Genomic DNA, 21,197 nt, shown 5'->3' on the forward strand with positions numbered 1-21,197 from the left:
TAAATGAAATTCGTAGTGTTCGTTAAACCGAGAGCGTGCGTAAAAAGAACGCCCAAATCTGACTTCGTATGAGGAAGTTATGATTTTTCTAAGTTTCAGCTTAGCAGTAGACAGCTAAAAACTCGAATTTTAGATCGAGTGACTTTTAGCCGACACAACCTAAACAAGAATCGAAGTTCTCGTCAATAGTATTAAAATGGTAAAAAGACAGACGAAAACGGACATCAGATGAAGAAGTTATGAATTTTTAACGGATTTTCCTGTCCCGTTCTGTTAAAAATAATAATATTAAAAATAAAGTCAAAATTAGCCGACGGAGTCTAAACGAAAGTTGTAGAGCATAATTTTACCTACGCGTACCTATAAATAACGTCGAAAACGGAACTTGTATGCGAAAGTTATGGATTTTAGAAGTTTGGGACACAAAATTCGAGAAAAATGCTAAAACCGAGGAATTTCGCATGGCTGGGGTTCGGCCACATCACCTCGCATGCGAGGCCGCCTCGTGTCCGCCACGTTCTCATTGCTGATTCGACCGAAGGTGCGGCCCAGTAAGAACTCGACGCGCCTCGCACCGGTGGCAGATCCGAAGCGAGCCACATGCCTCGCCCTGGCATCCGACGCGCGTCCCACTTCTCGCGTCCGAGCCTCGCTGCTGCTGCCGCGTGTCCCTTCCTTCGGCCGGAGCTCCGAACCTCGCCCCTATAAATAGAAGGGTTGCAAGATCTCCCGGGTAATTTTGGAAAATTGCCACTTTTCACCCCTTAAACAATATTTTTATCATTTCGACTTCCCCCGAAGCCCCGGTATCATTTCCAACACCCAAAATACGTTCCGGAGTGCCCGAAGAGCCCGAGAAATTTATCTTTTCGGTTTGAAGCCCAACCCTCGCAAGGCTTGGTTTTTGGGAAAACATCCTGGTTTTATCGGAAAAGATTATTTTAAGAGACGAGGTGCTGCCCAATTATCGTCTTAACAAGTGAGTGTATAGTCACTTTCATCTTACACATAGATATGAAGTATTTTCTATAAAATACGTGCTATGTGTAATTATATTGATTGTTTATTTGAGATTACTGTTGAATAGATGTTTTATACAAGTTTTAAACTGTATATTTATTTTTATCTACAAATATGTTGGGTAAAACATGGGTAGATGAAATAGTTGATGTGTGTTAAAATGATGAGAGGCCTTGATGTTGTTGTTGTTGTTATAGTCATCTAGCGGAGTATAGATGACAACCACGGACCTTTCTAGACAGTCCAGTAGAACGCTAGCAGGTTCGCAACCTGTAGGTGTTGGTGAACTATATGTTCATTGGTGTACTCCATCCCCCTCATGGTTGCCTTATTTGACATAAATTGCTGAGGAATCCCTAAAGCAGTGTAGGAAATCGAATATGTATGTAATTATGGGGGTGTGTGTGAAATGGAGTGTGTATTTGACTGTGGAAGTGTATGTATGTATCTGAAATTTTATATGTTTATGCATGTTTTTATTGAAGGAAAAAATTAATAAAAAGCTAAAATGAGAGCTCATATTGAAAACGAAATTGAATTCCGATGGTATCCTTTCAGCCTACTATTAAAAATGCAATAACATTTTCCCTTGAGCTACACTTTTCACAAATTTTGGATTGGTTTATATTTGAACTAAAGGTAATATACATCCCTATATTGGTAGATGCTATTATTCAAGTTTTCAATAGATTGAGCCATGAAACAGGTGGTAAGGAACATAAGGAATAGTAGTAGCATCTCTTCAAAAAAAGGCAACAACATTGCCAACCCAAGTAATGGTGCTCCAGGTATACATCATATGTTTTTTAGAACTTTGTATTGTATTTGGTTGTCTCTGAGATTAAAATTTTTAATAGGATAAATTTGAATAGGTAAGAATAAATAGGTAATTAGTTTGACTAATGAGACTATCATTTGAAAATTCCAAATTTTAGTCATTTGAAAATACCAAAATTTATGATAAGTCAATATTTGGATATATATATATATATATATATATATATATATATATATATATATATATATATATATATTCTCTGAATTTGGTTTTAAAATACATATTGGTTTGTTTACTACTGCCATTTAAGGGTTTAAATGATGAGAAACATATGAGGAAGTATGTGGAGTTTGTCAAAGTCATCGTGGTACAATGGATTCACCAATTCAGCCCAATTTGAGCTGCAATTGAGTTTGGCTATAAGCTTATCAATCATTTTGTCATACATTTTGGGAATACCTATTATCTACAATGTAAGGTTTTGAAATTATATTCATGTACTATAAAAAAACACTTTTTTTCTTTATTGATGACTATGTGTTTTAATTCTTATATACCGATTTGCTTTATTTACAATGTGTTTGTATTTGTTTTATATGACAAAAAGGCTTTACCATCTATTAATTTCCACCTGTCCATTCCCTCCTCCATCAAAGGTTTATCAACTTTTTTAATATTTCGATTTTTTTGCCTCCTCATTCTCCTACTTTTTTTCTCTGTGATTTTTTTAAGATGGCGATAAGAAAATTCAATCTTTTAGCTGAACAGGTATGTAATAAATCTATTTTCTTTTATCATTTTCTTTAGGAATCAACTCCCTTCTTGACCCCACTTTTATATTCTTTTTTATGTAGATTTATCCCTTTTTTTCTTATCAATATTTTTTCATTTGATTCAAATTAGTACTAACCTATTATTCAACATTACTACTCAGGGAAATTTGGAGAAAACATATCAGAACCAACTTTAAAGGTGTTAAAAGCCAAGCTTATACCTGGATCTGGAATGTTGTTACCTTCTAAATAACCAGGAAGGTTATGATGCCATAGGGTATATGAAGGTTAAGGGTATTTTGGTCATAAATAAGTATAACAAGAAAAATTAATTCAAATAATTCATGAAATTTCTAAAATTTTGGGTTTATTAGAATAAAATGATATTAATACTAGAATTATTGATTTTAATGGGCCGAAGGATAGAATAATTTGGTTTGAAGTTATTAGGGTGATAACAATGTACTTTGCTGTTACGATATGTACAACTGGAAATTGTGTTTTTTAATGGGATAATTGGATATGTATTCAAACAAGAATGTTTTGGGATTTTGGTCTCATCAATTGGTTTAACCAGGTACGGATGTTAATGATGATGGATTCACTTTGAGAAATTATGGTTCGCGAATTCTTCTTATTAAGGTTCTTAATTCTTGGTAGACTATGTGTTTTATAGATTTATGGGTATATCTGCAGGTTTGTGATTCTTTATTTGAATAAAATTAATTAGAATTAGGTGGCTTTTAGATGCTGTTTTTGGAAGCAGTGGCCATGAGATACGAGGCTTTTTTATTTTTCTTTTGAAATCGTTGCGTTTCTATGTGTAATCAATTGACAGATATGGTTTTATGTGGATAAAACTTAAATTTAATTTGATTATAATGTTAAACTTTCATTTTAATTTTAATATAGCATTTTAGTTTCATTTTTTCTCGGTTATAGCAATCAACTTTAATGTTATTGTTGACTATAGAATATTGTTTTCTTATTTTTTTAATTATAGCATTTAACTTTCATTCTAATGTCAATTACAAAGTTTTAATTTTATTTTTCTATTCAAGAATTCAACATTTATGTTAATGTATATCACTTTATTTTCATTTTTCCAATTATCACATTCAAATGTGATGGAATGTCGACTATAACATTTGACTTTCAATATTTTTCAATTATAACATTCAACTTTCAAGTTGGTGTAAGTTATAACATTTACTTCATCTTAATAAGATAATTATACCATTTATATGAAGATTATAGCATTTTTTAGATTGCTTTAGGAAATTTGGTTTTGACTGTGAAGGTTCAGAATTAATACTCTTAAAACTCATTTAGTTTTTATTATAAAAGTAATTATGTTGTTCATTCTTGAAAGAAATGTGTTTGTTTAAAACTCCAATGTCAAAACTGAAAATTTTCACAATATGCTTTTTAGTTTGTTGTTTGGATATGATCGTTGATAGGAATTAAGGGGAATGGTTTATTGTCGGTTTTAAATTTGACTTTGGAGGCCTTACATTACAAGATACAAGGTTAACAAAATTTGTATGTGTAAAAGGCTTTCTATTTTAATTGGTAAGAATTTATTATATTTGTTAAATATAAGGAAGACCAATATGAATAAACAAAAGAGGTTTACATTACATATACCATAAAAGCATAAAAAGCTTAGTTGCAGTGTATTTTTTTCTCTTTCTTCTACTGCCACTGAAGTTTACCTTTTCATAAAAAAGCCCCAATTTTCTCTTCTTCCCTTTCCTTCTTATCCGTTTGGTTCGCCGCCTTGCCCCCTCGTCGTCCAATACAAATTCGTTCGCTTTTCTTTATTTCCTCTTTCTTTCTGCTTAATTCCCTCTCCGCCTTCTCTCTCGCAAACACAAAGGCCATCGCCACCGCCAACGATATACTTCGATTTCCCGATCAAATACCACCACCTTCCGAAGATGGTAACCAAATCTACGAGAGAGAGATACCGAGCGACAGAAACAACTAGAGTGAGAGGTGAGGCTATGGCGGAATTTTCCCGAGAGGGTAGCGATTCCGGCGAACACCTCGTGGTCTGAGGTTCTGTCGAATTTACATAGAGCTGCGATTTTGGTGTGTGTTTAGGCCATACATCGCGGAGGTAACTTTCTAGCCTCATGTATGTTTTTTTTGTTCGATTCTACTCTATTATTTATTATTTTTTTTAATTTTAGTAGATTGATTTGAACGGGTTGTTCGAAACCCCTTCTCCAACCTTCTTCTCCCACCAAATGACCACTGCTAACACAGTCGGCGCCACACCCCACCCACCTTCAACCTAATGAATCGTCTCCTCCACACGGTAGTTTCCTGGGCAAAACAGATGTGGAGAAGAAGACAGATGATTGACGCCTTCTTGCCACCACCATGAACCGATGATTTTGAAACAAGAATGCATTGTGATCACAAAAAAAGGTTTGATTAGAGTAACTTTACATGGGTTTCTGCTTACCGTAACAAAATTCTATTGATTTACTATTTCTTTGATTTTGTTTTGTTGTTTTTTCTATTAATGCGAACGTTTGTTTATCAGTAATTCCAACCCTAAACCTATGTTGCTCAACCGTTGCCATCACCAGCATGTATCGGTATTCTCTGCTATCTATGCAAAATTAATTTCATGAAAACCCAAACTAAGCTAATTTTCTCTTGTGTTGTGCTTCATAAGCAGTAAAAGAATTTCCTGAAGACCAATTCCAACTTCAGTTTTCCATGAATGAGCTGGAGGTAGTACATATTTTGATTGTTTATTTGTTATATGATAAATGACTTCTTTTTTTGGTCAATTTACAGATGCAATAAGGACAAGCAAACGGAAAATGTTTATGGCCGCACGAGGCATGTAAATTTTACAAATGTCTATGCTATGAGATTTGCAAGTTGGTTATGTAGCCTCAAATTGTCTGAAATGGATGTAACCATGTGTTGGCTAAAATATTCTCAAATTTTATCCGAAATTAAAAAAAAATCATTTTTTTTAATAATCAAAATAGGTTTTCCTCGAGTGCTATAACTGGAGTTAGACAAGCCTTAATTACTGGGATACCATCTTTACCAATCTCCCTAAACTGGTAAGTAACCAATTCTCCTTTAAGATTATTAGTTTTATACACATTTAATAGATCAAATCAAATGTTCATATGTTCTAGGAAAAAAGGTGAAAGTCAAGAAAATGAATTCAAGGATGCTGCATCTGTTTGTTTACCTGTTATAAACGCAGCCATATCATTCTTCTCTTTTAGAAAACAAGGTTTGTTATATATATATTTAAGTTATATACAATTACAAATTTATCTTTGAGGGACTAAAACCGTTACTTTTCATATTTTCAAGGTTTTAAGTTGACAAAGCAGAGTTTATGGAGGTCAAAACCGTTATGGCAAGTTATTGTAGCCAATAGGAACCCTTCAGCTGCAAGGTTTATGTCAAATCAACCAGGCATGGGTTTGCAACTTGCACAACTTAGTCGAGACGCATCTGTAGCAGTATGTATTTTATTATTTATATAAAAGCTGTTAAATTTTTATAAAAGTTTGGATCTTTTTTATAATTTGATTGGTTTGTTGTGGTTATATGTTGAAGGGTGCAGCAAGAAGATTAAACTCACAGAAGAAGAGGTTGGAGGTTGTTGAATCAGTTGGTGTATCAGGGAAGGTTGACCGCAATAAAACAGTCAAATACTTCAGGCTAGAGGTAGGGTTTTTAAATATGAGTTATCATATATGGAATAATGGATTTCAATCATAGTTTCTACCATTATTTATGGAAATAAAAGCATTTTATAATTAATGATGCAGTTTCAAGACACTCCCCAAGAAGAAACAGATGAAAATGTTGATTTCAGAGCCCTTTTGAGTGGATTTGTAAGCCCCCTCAACTAATTTCAACACTAAAAAACCAAATACTTTTTTTTAGATTATAAAATTTATGGAAGTACATACCCTAAATCTGATTAATTGGTTTGAAACTTAACAGGTGCCGGTTACTCCCATATCTGTATCTCATATGATTGAGGCAGCTATTGAAAAATAATGGGCTCCTATGTTTACTACATCTTCCCAGAAACCATTTTTTGCTAATGTAGTGGTCTGATGCGATAATCTTTTGTAATCTACTCCTTCCTATGTAACTGATATCAACAACCATTTCATATGTGTAATATCCCTTCATAAATACTATAATATGGTCGCTTATCTGCTACAATTTCAAATAACGAAAGAAAACAAGGTACACAGCGCCAACGGCGCATCTAATTCCATCTAGTTTACATGATAGCAATAAAGAATTTCAAAACAATAAAAGTTAAAATTAATAAACATAAGGGGTTTACATTTACATGAGAGCAGTATAGAATTTTTTAAATTTATTGTGTTTTGTTAATTTATTTTTGTTACATTTTTTTAATATTAAAATTTTCGTATATTAATGTCATTTGCATGATTGATTGTCTTTTTTTTTACACTCTATTCAAATTTATATCCCTTCTATCAAAATCAACTTAATTTAATAAAATTTTAATAAAAAACTGATGTTTCATAATTATTTTTAATCATTAATATTTTTTTTTATCACCTGTGATTTCTATGAGTTTTAACCTAATAAAATATAAATATATAAATTCAAAATAGTGCCCATCCATTAACCCAATAAAAATAAAAAAGAAGAACGTCTTACAGATGAGAGGAGGCGACCATTGACCGCAACACTTTTAAATAGTTCCTCTAAAGTTTTACCGCCATTATAATCTCACCGATAGCGAGCAAGCTGCACACAGAGATAGCAACGATCGAAAATTTTGTTTTGTAAGTGCGATTTGAATTATAATGTTTGATATGATGAATTTTAGTGTTGCTATGTTATCGAACAGTTTAGCGGATTGAAATCTAGTTTGCCATACGAAAATCGACAGGATCAGCATGTTTTATAGCCTCGAAATTTCGAATTCACCGATTCAAGCTTCTCGTATCATGTCAATTAGGTTTAATTTATGTTATAACTTGATGATTTTGCAGATTTTCGTGCTTGATCGCAATCCTATCGTTTTTGAAGCTGTGATCGGATATGTTTCGTAACTTGTTCTAGTCATTTCGAGTTGAGCTTCAAGTTTGATTCAGGACTACGCTGATTCTATCGGTATTTCCGAAATTGAAGGTAGTGAATTTCCGGTCCTCTTTTTCTATTTCATGTCATAAGTTTTTGTTCGTCTGTAGTAATTCATCATATCACATATTGCATTGAAAGAAAACTTAAGAAACAGAGTGAAATTACTAATCGCCTAACATTAAATGCTGAACGTGAAGTTTGAATTACTTTTGCGAACACTCAGAGGCATGTAGTTTAAGGTTTTACATAGCTAATTCAGAAGATGCCCGAACTCCGAAGTAGATCTCATGTCAGGTTAAATAGTTTAAATCAGACAATGCTTATAGTAATTTTGGTTATCCCAAAGCTGTTAGAAGCTTAAAATTGCTTCATCGTTGACATCTGTCATCATCTTCTCATATTTTTAAACTACTGAGTATGTTTTTCTTCAAAAACAGTAACACAGAAGTCATCTTTAATGGCATCATCTTTTGTCATTCAGTTCTTTTTACAATGCAAAGTTTTTGCTTCTGTGAGCCAACATAATACAATGTAGTCATCTTGTTGACTCTCATATTCTAATATGTTCAGATTAGTGTGCATATGGCTTTTAGGTAGTCATGTTTAATGGTAATCACAATTGATCAAATGGCTTTGTTCATAGCTATAGTCACAGTTTTTTGGTTTTCCTTAAGTTTTGCCCTTTGTAAAAATGAAGTGCAAACTTCTCATATTCAGATGGTAATCTTTATCATTAGGTATTATTAAGGACTAAGGAGCATCAAATCATCTGAAGATCATCATATACACTACAATGAGGTGTAACGCATGCTGGAGGGAGCTGGAAGGAAGAGCTATTTCTACCACATGTGGCCATCTCTTGTGTATCCTAAACTTATAATCTTATAGACTGAAGTCAATTACACTTCTTTCAATCAGCGAATGACATGATACACAACTTATTTTCCTTAATGAGATTCAAAGGTCACGAAGATGCCAGTAAGATACTAAGCAACGATGCAGCTTGCCCTATTTGTGATCAAGTACTTTCCAAAAGGTACTTTCTAGTTTTCTCCTTCCTTTATGTATCATCCATATACTTCTATCTATTCTCACCTTTTAGTTGATTATAAACTTAATATGTGTTTTTGCTTTCAGTCTTATGAAACCTGTGGATATCAACCCAAATGAAGAATGGGTAAATGTAAGAAAGCACATCTGGAAGAGTTTTCTGTTAAAATATTTACTTCAGTATAATGTTGCAATATCCAAATTGATTTTCAGTAATTACTTTTACATTTCAGTATTCATATATCTTAACTTCCTTCACATGCATCTCTGCAGATGGCTATGGCTGGCATATCTCCACAAATATGTATCCTATTTACTTGAATATGGTAATCAAACATATTAATGTATTATGTATGTGATCCATATATATATATATCTTTATCTTTCCTTGACACAAATAAAGTAATGAAGAGTGCATATAGAAGTGTCATGTTCTATATTGGACAAAAGGAACTCGAAATGCAATTCAAAATGAACAGGATAGTAGCTCAGTGCAAACAAAAATGCGAGACAATGCAAGAAAAATTCACAGAAAAAATGGAACAGTTGCACACTGCATATCAGAAAATGGGCAAAAGGTGTCAAATGATGGAACAAGAAATTCAAAACTTATCCAAAGATAAACAAGAACTCCAAGAAAAATTTTCTGAGAAATCCAGGTCAGCAGCCACTTGTCCACGTGTCCCCTGAATTTACAAACAGTAAAATTAAAGTTTCACTTTCATCAATGTTTTTACTTTTTTACTGACAGGCAAAAGCGAAAACTGGATGAGATGTATGACCAATTGAGAAGTGAGTATGAGTCGGTCAAACGGTCAGCCATTCAACCTGCAAACAACTTCTTCTCAAGGGGTAGTGGTGATTCTGATCTGTTTGCTAGTCCTGCTAACATGATGGATAACAGAGATCCCATGAGGAAAGGTAATCTCATTTTGTTTATCAAAAGTTATTTTAATAATATTATCCTGAAATAAAAAAACAAAGTACATTGAAATTTGGGGTTACAAGATCTATATATAATATAAGGGTTCATTTACTTGGTATTGCCCAAGAAATGCTAGTTCACTTATTTGCTGCAGATTGGTCGGTTTACACCCCTGACACTCCAGGACCTCGGGAAGATATATGGCCAGCAACCACAAGACAAAACAGTTCTAACTCTGGTGGGCCCTTCGACATCCCTAATAGCCCACCTGTAAAACATTCAGTCAATCCAGTTGAAAACAAAAGAACTATTGGTCGCCAGATGTTTGGCGGCGGCGGCGGTGGTGGTGGTGGAGCGGGAAATCCTTCGATGACATTGAGAAATCTGATATTGTCACCAATGAAAAGGCCTCAACTCTCTCGTACCCGACCTCAATTGTTCACGTAAGTAACGTATTTTTAGGTTTTAATTTACTCGATGATTTTAGTTTTTCTTAATATATGCCATTTCGTTTTAACTTTTAACACTGTTATCTTGGCTTATTTTTATCATTTACAGGTTGTAGATAACACTTAAAGAGAGAAGATCAACCGACTATATGCAATTGGGTATAAAATAAATCTACTGTAAGTCATCTTTTTGAATATTCAGACATATTTTTACTTGGTGAAAAGTCCACTTAAAAGTAGGGAATTAAACGTATGTAGACACTCAAGAACTTGTTACTCCTTTAGTTACTAGAATATGATGCAAAAATAGGTAGCTACTACGGAAATGGGATTGTTTCTACTCTTATTAGAAAAAAAGTTGAAACTGCTATCAACAGCCTTATAACTGTCATTTTAATGTTTATCCATTTGGATGGAGCTGCTTGTGTAAGTAGACATGATTTACAATTTAGTAATTTTGTTTTTATCCAAAAACATAATCAAACATATAAAAAAATATTTTTTAATTTCTAATAGTTATAGATCAGTATCGATGATATATTTTAAAGACAAAAATTATGTTACAAAACTAAACTGTGAATTTCATTAAACTTTAAATATTTTAACATATTTTTTTTTACTTGAAAATATGTCAATATCGACTTCGAATAAAGAATTATTAACTTTGACGTGTTTTTAAATAAAAACCAAGTGTTAAAATTAAATTAAACAAACAAGAAAGTTAATGTTCTATAAACTATGAACGGTTCTTATAGTTCGTTCTTAACATTTTGTGTTTTATATCTTAACTTTTTCTTGTATCATTTCTTTTTGCTAATGAAGTTGCATTCACTTGGATTATCCCTTAGGAAGATTTTGTGACATCCATGCATATAAGGGTCGAAATACTACCAATTTCAATATTGGACTGTTTTACACATATGTTATAGAGGTGTATAAAGCCGACAGGTTTTTAACTAGTATAAAAAGGCAACCGGTTTTTTTTCCCATAACCGGTCCGATGGTTTTGGAGTGGTTTTATAAATCTTGCAAGGCTGTTATTTTGGACCCTTTTTTTCCGATGAGATGCCATTAGACTTTGGGCCCAAGAAAAATTCAAAATAATTGTAGGCTTTGAAAACTACAATAATTCATCGTCTCATACTATTAACGTTACTATTAATGTTTGAATTGCCCCTATGAAAATGTCAAACGGTAGTTTGCCGTTACCATGATGATGAGCTATCTGTATATTGGTACGATTTTAAGAAAATTTTCACAAGATGTTATGGTAGAATATAAATTAGAATATAGTTTATTATTATTATTATTTTATTATTTTTTTTCGATGACGCTTCAAACAACACAAATGTCATAAATCGACTAAAACCTATTTTAGATGACGATTTTCCATACCATGTATGTTGCACATATTATTAATATAACCGTGCAAGCTGGGCTATAAGGTTGCGACAGTTTTGGTTCAAAATTTAAAGGTTTATTAAATACGATTTATGCTTTAAGGAACGAACCACAAACACAATTTTGTTTTTTTTTCCACCGGTGAAATGAACCTTGTTTGGGCCCTAATTACGACAATAATACTAGGTGAAGTTATACTTGTGTTATGTTTGAAAGTATTTTATAACAAAAATTTACGATAAATGCTTTTAATGAAATACTTGTCAAAAAACACTGATATGTTTCAATCCTCGAATCGGATTGGGTACTACTCCATGAATTAACCAATTTCTACAAGTTCTTAAGGAAACAACAACTTTAATATCATGTGTTTACTACCCTACAATTCTTTTAATTTTAAATCAAAGTTTTGTTACGACGGAAAAGTTATCTCAATATGAATGCTCATCTAATTCAATATTTTTGACATGGTTAGTGTTATCAAACTCAAGTTTAAAATATTTTTGGGAGTTACCTTTGGTTTTCACATGTGCTAGTGCCATAAATCCTACCTTAAATATACGCGGTGTAATAGTTTTAATGGGAAAAATAATTTTAAGTTTAAGTGAACCCGAACTATATTTCGTTAAATTTCAAAATTTTAAATTCATTAACACTTAAAAAAAACTATTCCACCACTATGTGATCAAATATGGTAAACCAAGTAATCCAATACTTTCATATGCGGAGGGGGATGGCGGGATCATCTAGCATTGATCAAGATGTGAATATCCAACTATATAACACTTTGATGGAGGACACTGTATTAAACACCAACGAATTTTAGCCATGAGTAGCAAATTGGACAACTATGTGGCATCAGAAATTTTAGCTCATTTTTTCCTCGATGAATTCGAAAACCTTGACATTTTGGCTTGGTGGAGAGAAATAGAACCACAATTTCTGACACAATTAGTGATCTAATAAGTGTCTAAGCTTCCACGGTAGCTTCAATTTTTTTTCTCTTCACGGCAGGGTCATATCGGAACGAAGGTCACAACTCACCTTTCAATCGATGGAAGTATTTTGTTTGCTTGAAGAATTACTTAAAAGACATTGAAAGTATACCAAATTACGTTTCATTTGAAGGACCACTTTTACCACCCATCGAAAAGTTCATCTTAGAATAAAAAGTTGCACATGGGATATCACCTCCAATGACCGAAGTAGACGAGGGTGAATTTGAAGAGTTATTGGATTAAAAATATTTGATCATATGAAAACGACCAACTTCAAGACTATAATTGCTAGTATTTTCGATTTTGACATTTATGTTTTTATGTCATTCGAAGTTCAAACTATGTTTTTTTTTATTTGCATTTTAAAATCAAATATAATACAATATTATTTGGTTGGGGTAAAATTTGAATAAAAAAAGTTTTCTTTATAGGTTTAACCGAAACCATTTTTTAAAACACAAGTTAATCCACAATCGAAACCGATTATAATGATTATGATCAAAACCAATTAAGTTTTAACCGTAACCGATTAAAAAACCAAACTAGTTTTTAAAAGATTGGTTTCGGTTTTAACTAGCTAATGTGCACTTCTAATCCCCAACCACAAGAACTTTTGGAATATGGAAATCCTCGTAGGATTTGTATTGCATTGCTCACGGTATAAATAGTACAACATATTACAAAGGGGTCTAGAACTATATATATCGATACAAAAAACTATTAATTTTACTTTAACACACCCTCTTAATATGAGTGGGAGGTTCATGCATACTCAAACCGTCTTTAAAAGTCAAAAAATAGATAAAAAGACAGTTTTTTTTGTAAATATATCTATAAACTGGTGAGCTGATGGAAGTCTAAACCTCGTGCGACTGGATTGTCGGATATATCTTTCTGAAGGTTCTTCCTTCTTGGGCTATTGGTTTTGACATGGTCCTGGTCGACATATCCGAATTGCATGCTTCAACTCTTCATAGTAAATATGATAACTTGCCTGATTACAAATGACAAATACAAACATATAAATAACAATACATAGTATGCCTTGAGCTGAACCCTACACAGTGACATTCGATCTCACATCAACAAATAATATTGGATTAAAAAAACAACCTATATATCTAGGGTTTTCTCAATATCAAGAAGTTGTCCTACGGACGCATCTTTGTTAGTTCTAATCTAAGGCGTCAATATGTCATTTTAGTGTTTGGAGGATCATCAAAAAGATATGCAACAAACCCTTGTCAAAACTTCTAATCTAATCTCGCCCTTAAAACAAATCACAACAAAAAAGAAATGTTGAACTTTTTGCCATTTAAATATCATCATGCCATCACATTTCAGTGAATAGATTTCATGATCGTTATTACCAAATTTATTTTTTAATACACAACCTAGTTGTTATATTAATCAAAAAAGTATTTCTTGAATTCAATTTTAAAGAAGTGGAATTATGGGGATCTTATTCTAATGACTTTGTATGAGAAATCCTCCACCATAAAAAATAAATAAATAAAAAGAAAGGAAAAATAAAAAACTTGGCACATACTCCGGAATAGGATCCACTATCCAGCAATCACAACCGCAAACCCATTACACCCCATCCCAAAAGATTCGGGAAACCAGAAACCTAACCCACCAAAGAAAACCCAAATCACGACCCAATTCGATCTCATCCACCTCCCAAATCGGGGTTTTCTTCGGGTTCTCAGTCGCATCCAGATCCTCTTTCCAATTCCTTCCAACCCCATGGACAAAACGAACCCTAACCTTACATAATCTTCCCGGATCATCCAATCGGACTCTGGGATACACGAACACCGAGAACATTTAAAACATACAAAAACAAACCCGCTGCAAAAAGGTGCGAATCTCTCTTCTTTATTTCTTCATGGTTAATACACCCGTGTTTACCTTTTTTCTTATTTTTGATAACTGATGTCGAGCTATTGCTTTCATCCTACAAAGAATCTGCAACTTTGGGTGTTTGTTTTTTGTGGTCTTGTGTGTATTGATGCGATCATCGAAAATTTCGTTAGTTTAGAAAGTACCAATCCTTCATAGGAGTAGCTACGCTTTTGAATTTCGATTTCGATTCATATGAATTTAGATATTTTCAACACCACATACGATAATTCTTCAAAAATAAGTACTACAAATTGAATAATATATAATAGTATCGTGCCTAACTATGCAAAATCAGGGTCACTTTTTGCGTTTGAGAAGTAGTATACTTGTGTTACAAAATCGAAGTATATCTGAATCTTAGAGGTGGAAATATGTATTTGAAAGGGGCCGAAGAAATTAAGGGTTTGGAACATGGTGTTGTTGATTGTTTCTGCTTTGTAATTCTTTGATGCTGCAAGATCATGCAACTAACATTGAATTAAGAACAATTGATGTCATCATATAGGATTATTTTTTGCATTTTTAATTTGTTTTTCTCTTGTAATCATGCTTGAAAGTCCAATACTTTCTGTTCATTATCCTACCCACCTTGACTTCAGATGCCAAATGACCTCATGGATCATCAATTTCAGCAAAACGCACATGAAACTTTATAAAAAAATACTAAAAATTGAATTGGGTTACCATTCATTTCTGGAAAAAGCTTAGTTTTGGGTTGTTGGCCATGAATTTCAACAACAGTCTATAATACATATTACATCTCAATTTTGTTTTTCTTGATTCTTGTGTGTATTTTGTGCCCTTTTTTACCACAATTTTTTCTAATTCTTATAAACTGACGACATCCATTTATATATTTTTTTCAATCAAATAGGTTTCCATCAAGTTTATACAATGGAAATACAAGCTGAAACACCCGCCAAGAAACCAAAAAGATTAACATCTGTTGTATGGAACCACTTTGAAAGGGTGAGAAAAGCCGATGCATGTTATGCAGTTTGTGTACACTGTCAAAAAAAACTAAGTGGATCAAGCAACAGTGGCACCACTCATTTAAGAAACCATTTAATGCGATGTTTAAAAAGATCCAATTTTGATGTGTCACAAATACTCGCTGCAAAAAGAAAAAGAAAAGACGATACAGTCAGCATTGCAAATGTCAACTATGAAGACATACAAAGAAAAGAAGACAACCCAATCCCAATTGCATACAAGTTTGACCAAGAACCAAAGATGGAAGAAACAGTCAACCTTGGAAGTGTCAAGTTTGACCAAGAAAGAAGCCGGTTTGACTTAGCCCGTATGATCATGCTCCATGATTACCCCCCTACCATGGTTGAACATGTTGGATTCAAGATTTTTGTTAAAAATCTTCAACCAATGTTTGAAGTTATCACAACGAGTGTAATCGAATCCGATTGTTTAACAATTTACTCAAAAGAAAGACAAAAAGTGTTTGAAATCCTCCGGAATCTCCCCGGGAGAATCAGTGTTTCCGCCGGAATGTGGTGGTCGCCAGAAAACACCGAATACGTAAGCTTAACAGCGAATTACATCGATGATCAATGGAAGCTGCAGAAAAAGATTCTAAATTTTTTAACTTTGGAATCTTCACAAACAGAAGACTCGTTATCCGATTTAATCATAAAATGTTTAATCGATTGGGAAGTTGACCGGAAATTATTCTCGTTGACTCTCGATGATTTCTCCTCTTACAACCATATAAAAGAATGGTTTTCCCAAAACCGACCCGTTTTAAAAAACGGGGAATTGTTCGATATAAGATGCTCTTCACATCTTATAAAATCCCTCATGAAAGACACAATGGAATCACTAAAACCCATGACAGAAAAGATCCGTGAAAGTATCCGATACGTGAAAAGCGCGATGTCAATTCAAGAAAAGTTCAATGAATTTGGTCAACAGGCTTCGGTCAACGCCTCAAAATCTTTATTTCTTGATAATTCAATACGATGGAATTCAACATATTTTATGTTGGAATCCACGATTGAACACCGTGGCGCGTTTTATTTACTCCAGGAACACGATCAAAACTACACCATGTTTTTATCGGATCAGGAATGGAATTGGGTGGTTTCCGTTACTTCACTTATGAAGCTTCTTGTTGAGGTTACTCTCGTCTTTTCACAATCCAACTACCCCACCGCAAACATATACTTCCCGGAGATTTGCGATGTTCATATCCAACTAATCGATTACTGTAAATCCGCGGACGATTTCATCCGTTCACTAGCCGAAAAAATGAAGGGCAAATTCAACAAATACTGGGGGAAATGCGGGTCGGCATTGGCGATTCCGGCGATATTGGATCCGAGGTTTAAAATGAAGCTGGTGGAGTACTATTATAAGCAGATTTATGATTCCGATGCTCCGGACCGGATTCGGGAAGTTTCCGAGGGGGTACGGGAGCTTTTTAATGAGTATTCGAGTGAACCGGGTTCCGGTGATACCGAGTCGACTCAGTCAAACGGGTTAGTGGGTACGGGTAATGTGGTGAGGGATCGGTTGAGAGGTTTTGATAAGTTCTTAAATGAGACTGGAAACCAGCAAAGTGGGGTTTCGGATCTTGATAAGTATTTGGAGGAACCGGTGTTTCCACGGAATCATGATTTTAATATCTTGAATTGGTGGAAAGTTCATACTCCAAGGTACCCGATTCTGTCAATGATGGCGAGGGATATACTTGGGATTCCGGTGTCGACTTTGACTCCGGAATTGGCATTCCATAGTGGTGGGAGAGTGGTTGATCATCATTTGAGGATGGTTGATCCCGATATTAGACAAGCTTTGATTTGTGGGCAAGATTGGCTTAAAATGGAACCCGAAGGTATTTAATGAATTAAATCATTTGTTTATTACTCTTTTTGTTTAATATTTCTATTCACAATGTTTTTAACTTGTGATAGATACCAATACCTCGAGCCTTGCGGTTGTGCCCCTCGCTGTTGAATTGACGTAATTGCCCCTGCATCATCACCTGTATGGTATGTTTACGGCTTTCATATATTTTTTTTATTCCCATTGTTAAGTCATGTATGGGTAAAGTGGCTAATGACCATTTTACCATTACATTCCAACAAAAAAGTTTTCACAATATTCATAAATTTTACCCTGAACAATTGTTTCTTGGTTGTGTGATAATTACTTGAAGATTAGTGAAATAGATTTTATAAGGGTAGCAAGAACTTTATTTGAGAAGGGTAAAATGGTCATTTATTGATATTTGGACGGTTTTGTTCAGTCAAAAAAATGAAATAATCTTTGTTTGTAGTTTGTACAATATACTTGATTCAAACTATAACAAAGAGAAACAATCTTTACGTCTTATACTTATTAAGTTGATTAAATCAAAAAGAATCATTTGAATGTAATATTTGCTAATTTTTTGGTTTGTATTTGTTTGTTTTGATGCAAGGTGGATAGAATTTGACGAGCATATATCACAAGAGGGCAGAATGGTAATTAGGACATTGCATTTGATCATTAACCCAAACCCCGAAAAGAAGGGAATGAATGTAGTTTTTTTTATGGAGACTAAATGCACATTGATAGAGGTTTTTTTTATTATTTTTTTACTTGATTTCGAGTTATAATCTGTCTGATACTCTTCTAATTTGATGGATTATTAAGTGATCTCTTTAGGGTTTTTTTTGTGTTTATGTTACGAAGGTATTAGGTGTTTGATTGTGTACCAAAAAATGGGTTTTTGATCTTTATACTTTATAAGGTTACAATGATCAAAGTTTGAGATTTATTATTATTATTATTATTATTATTATTATTGTTATTATTATTATTATTATTTTAAGTAAAGTTAATTTTTTTTATTAATTCATTTTGAAACGCAGAATCAAGCTCTTTTTTCAACCTAACCTTAGAAATAAGAAACACCTTTAATTGGTTGCTTTATTTTAGTTTTAAATAGAGTAGAAATTTAATGAGTTCGTGTCAAAAAAAAAAACTCAAATTATATTCCGAGATGTGTTTAACCTACAAGTTACAAGCGATTATTTTATTTAGGAAAATCTTCAGAAAAATTCTAATATTTTGGTCTAATTTTTGGTAAAAGTCATAAATTTTATTTTGTTTGCAAACAAATATAGATTATCGGAGAAAAAATTCAAATCAGCCATTTTTTACCGACAAACTATTTTTTACCCGCAGAAAAGTCTTATTATTTGGATCAGTTTATGAAAAAGTCTTAATTTTTTTTATGTATTTCAAAAAATTTATCCTTTCATTAAAAATACGGAAAATTCTTGGTTGAAATTATGAATATGAATAAACGTCATTAACCTCCATAAAACAAAACTTATATAACCAGTTATTTGCCACAAATCAATGACGTTAGCATCATTTTGAACTCATCATCGTCATAGAATTCATTCCCACTCAAATTTATGTTACAAGTATTATAAGATATTCAAATTATGTGTTGAACACCTTATTACAATCTACTTAAAAGTAGATTAAAGGAAAATTCACTGTAATGTTTGTATAAGTAACCATTGACTATATAAGTAACGATTGACTGATGACAAATCAATCAATACAACAGTAGTTTAGGTGAGATTGTATGAATTCTAGAGAAAAGCATGAGTTTTATCCTTAAATCTCAAGCATATATGAATAATTTTTTCATGAATCAATTACTTCAAAAGTCAATAAATTTAAATTTCGAAACTCCAAAACACTAAACTGTAAGAAATGTGGTGTTTGTTTTTCTAAGGATTCATTTCTATGATCACTTTGGTTTGACACATGAATGTTTAAAACTAAGTTGTGATCATAGAAGTGAGTCCAGAGAAGAACATACACCGCATTTCTTACGGTCTTGGTGTTTGGAGCTTCCAAATTTAATTTTATGCTAAATATTTAAGGATAAAACGCATGCACTTCTTTAGAATACAATCTCACCTAACCTACTATTGTATTGATTGGTTTGTCATCAGTCAATGATTTCTTATATGAACATGATAATTGGTTTCCCTTTAATCTACTTTTATGTAGATTGTATTAACATTTATTTTGTATATATTATAATACTTGTAACATAAATTTGTGTGAGAAATGGATTATATGTATGATGATGAGTTCAAAATGATGTTAACGTCATTGTTTTGTTGCAAATAATTGGTTATAGAAGACTTTCATCCTTAGTTTATGGAGCTTAATGACGCGTAATTGGAAAAAGCCCTAATATTTTTTTATTATTGCTATGACCATAACTTTCTCGCTGAATTATCACTCTAGCCCACTTAATGAGTTTCATGGTTAGCTTTGTTAATTTTTATTTTTTTGCAAAATCAGTCCTAAAATTGGGTTTAAAGTTCAAATTTGGTCCCTGTAGTTTGCAAAAAATTACACCAAATGATTTTTTAATTTTATTTTTCGTTTTTTATATACTTTATTTATTTGCGTTATATATATATATATATATATATATATATATATATATATATATATATATATATATATATATATATATATATATATATATATATAGGGAGTGGTTCAAATGAGAACCCAAAAAAGTTAAGAACCCTAAGAACCATTTTTAAAATGTTTTCATTAAAGGTATTTTGGACAAATCAAACATTAATATTATTTTAAGCAAACTTTTCCGTTCCCTAGTTTACAAAAGTTGTCACTTGTTGTCGGATCACTGTCGGACCACCGCCAGACCAACGCCGGATGACCGCCGGAGTAACAGCAAATTTAGTGGCATTTTTCTGACCGTATTCACAGTTTAATAGAACAAACATTTTGGCTCCTATTTCTTTGGTAATACTTTTTAACACATACAATTTCATTTTTGCACCCAAATATGTAAAGTTAATAAAAAAAATAAAATTATGCCTTGATAGTTTTAATTTTCTCTCTTCAAAATATCATATTCACAGTTTAATAAACATATTATTTCACTAATTCACAGTCTATTATTTTCATGCATATATTCATTCATACTTTAAAACAAAATTTATATAAAATACACACTTTAATACAGTCCATTCTCAGTTTAATACATAAAATTCATAAATTAATACAATTCATATACACGAATATACTTATCTGAATATACATATTCAGATAAGTCAAATGAAAACTTTGACACCACCAACTACCATATGCCACCAGCAACCAGCCGTGCCACCGTCGCATCCATTATTCCTTCTAAATCAGATCTGTATATACAATCATATATATAAAATCATAGATTCACAGGTTAAATATTATATTCACAGTTTAAGAAACCATATAATTCACTAATTTTGAGTTTAATGCAAAATAATAATAAAACTAATACATTTTTACATATTTATACAACACAAAAAATAAATATATTCATAAGAAAATCAATATAAACATACTTACATAAAGCATTCATATTTTAACACAAAATTCATTAAAAATTCACAGCTTAATACAATCAATTAACAGTTCAAACAGAAAATTCACAGCTTAATGCAATTATTTCATATTTTTAAACACAAAAATAACAATTTAATACAAAAAATTCACAACTTAATATAGTTAATACAATTTAAACAAAAAATTCACAGATAATGTAGTTAATTCACAGTTTAAAACATAAAAATCATAGCTTAATACATAAAATCACAACTTATTACAATAAATTCATAATTTAATACACAAAAATATAAATTCACAGTCATATTATCAATTAAAACTCTTAATATAGTTAATTCAAAGTTTAATATACAAAATTCACAGTTTAATACAGTAAAT

The 21,197-nt window shown here is 32.3% G+C and overlaps 3 protein-coding genes across 3 annotated transcripts; all 3 read left to right on the forward strand.

Moving 5' to 3' along the window:
• The first annotated feature begins 2,530 nt into the window (after nt 1–2,530).
• Nucleotides 2,531–6,624, forward strand: LOC145127328 (uncharacterized). Its single transcript, XM_079062545.1, has 9 exons — nt 2,531–2,566; nt 3,248–3,267; nt 5,386–5,475; nt 5,586–5,663; nt 5,742–5,880; nt 5,919–6,077; nt 6,175–6,285; nt 6,390–6,455; nt 6,568–6,624. The coding sequence occupies exons 1-9, from the start codon at nt 2,531–2,533 to the stop codon at nt 6,622–6,624; spliced, it is 756 nt and encodes a 251-aa protein (XP_078918671.1).
• A 692-nt stretch (nt 6,625–7,316) lies between these two features.
• HEI10 (RING/U-box superfamily protein) lies at nt 7,317–10,117 on the forward strand. The gene is made up of 9 exons (XM_079061036.1): nt 7,317–7,394; nt 7,605–7,743; nt 8,433–8,558; nt 8,659–8,731; nt 8,833–8,878; nt 9,019–9,049; nt 9,149–9,404; nt 9,497–9,666; nt 9,825–10,117. Exons 3-9 carry the CDS (start codon nt 8,489–8,491, stop codon nt 10,115–10,117), a joined length of 939 nt encoding a protein of 312 aa, XP_078917162.1. The 5' UTR covers nt 7,317–7,394; nt 7,605–7,743; nt 8,433–8,488.
• Nucleotides 10,118–14,096: 3,979 nt separating this feature from the next.
• On the forward strand, nt 14,097–18,104 carry LOC145124466 (zinc finger BED domain-containing protein RICESLEEPER 1-like). Its single transcript, XM_079059805.1, has 4 exons — nt 14,097–14,382; nt 15,301–17,274; nt 17,354–17,431; nt 17,863–18,104. The coding sequence occupies exons 2-3, from the start codon at nt 15,321–15,323 to the stop codon at nt 17,404–17,406; spliced, it is 2,007 nt and encodes a 668-aa protein (XP_078915931.1). The 5' UTR covers nt 14,097–14,382; nt 15,301–15,320; the 3' UTR covers nt 17,407–17,431; nt 17,863–18,104.
• The last annotated feature ends 3,093 nt before the right edge of the window (nt 18,105–21,197 follow it).

Source organism: Lactuca virosa, chromosome 7 (assembly GCF_052849685.1).
Source record: "Lactuca virosa cultivar CGN04683 chromosome 7, Lactuca_virosa_CGN04683_v6, whole genome shotgun sequence".
Lineage (NCBI taxonomy): Eukaryota > Viridiplantae > Streptophyta > Magnoliopsida > Asterales > Asteraceae > Lactuca > Lactuca virosa.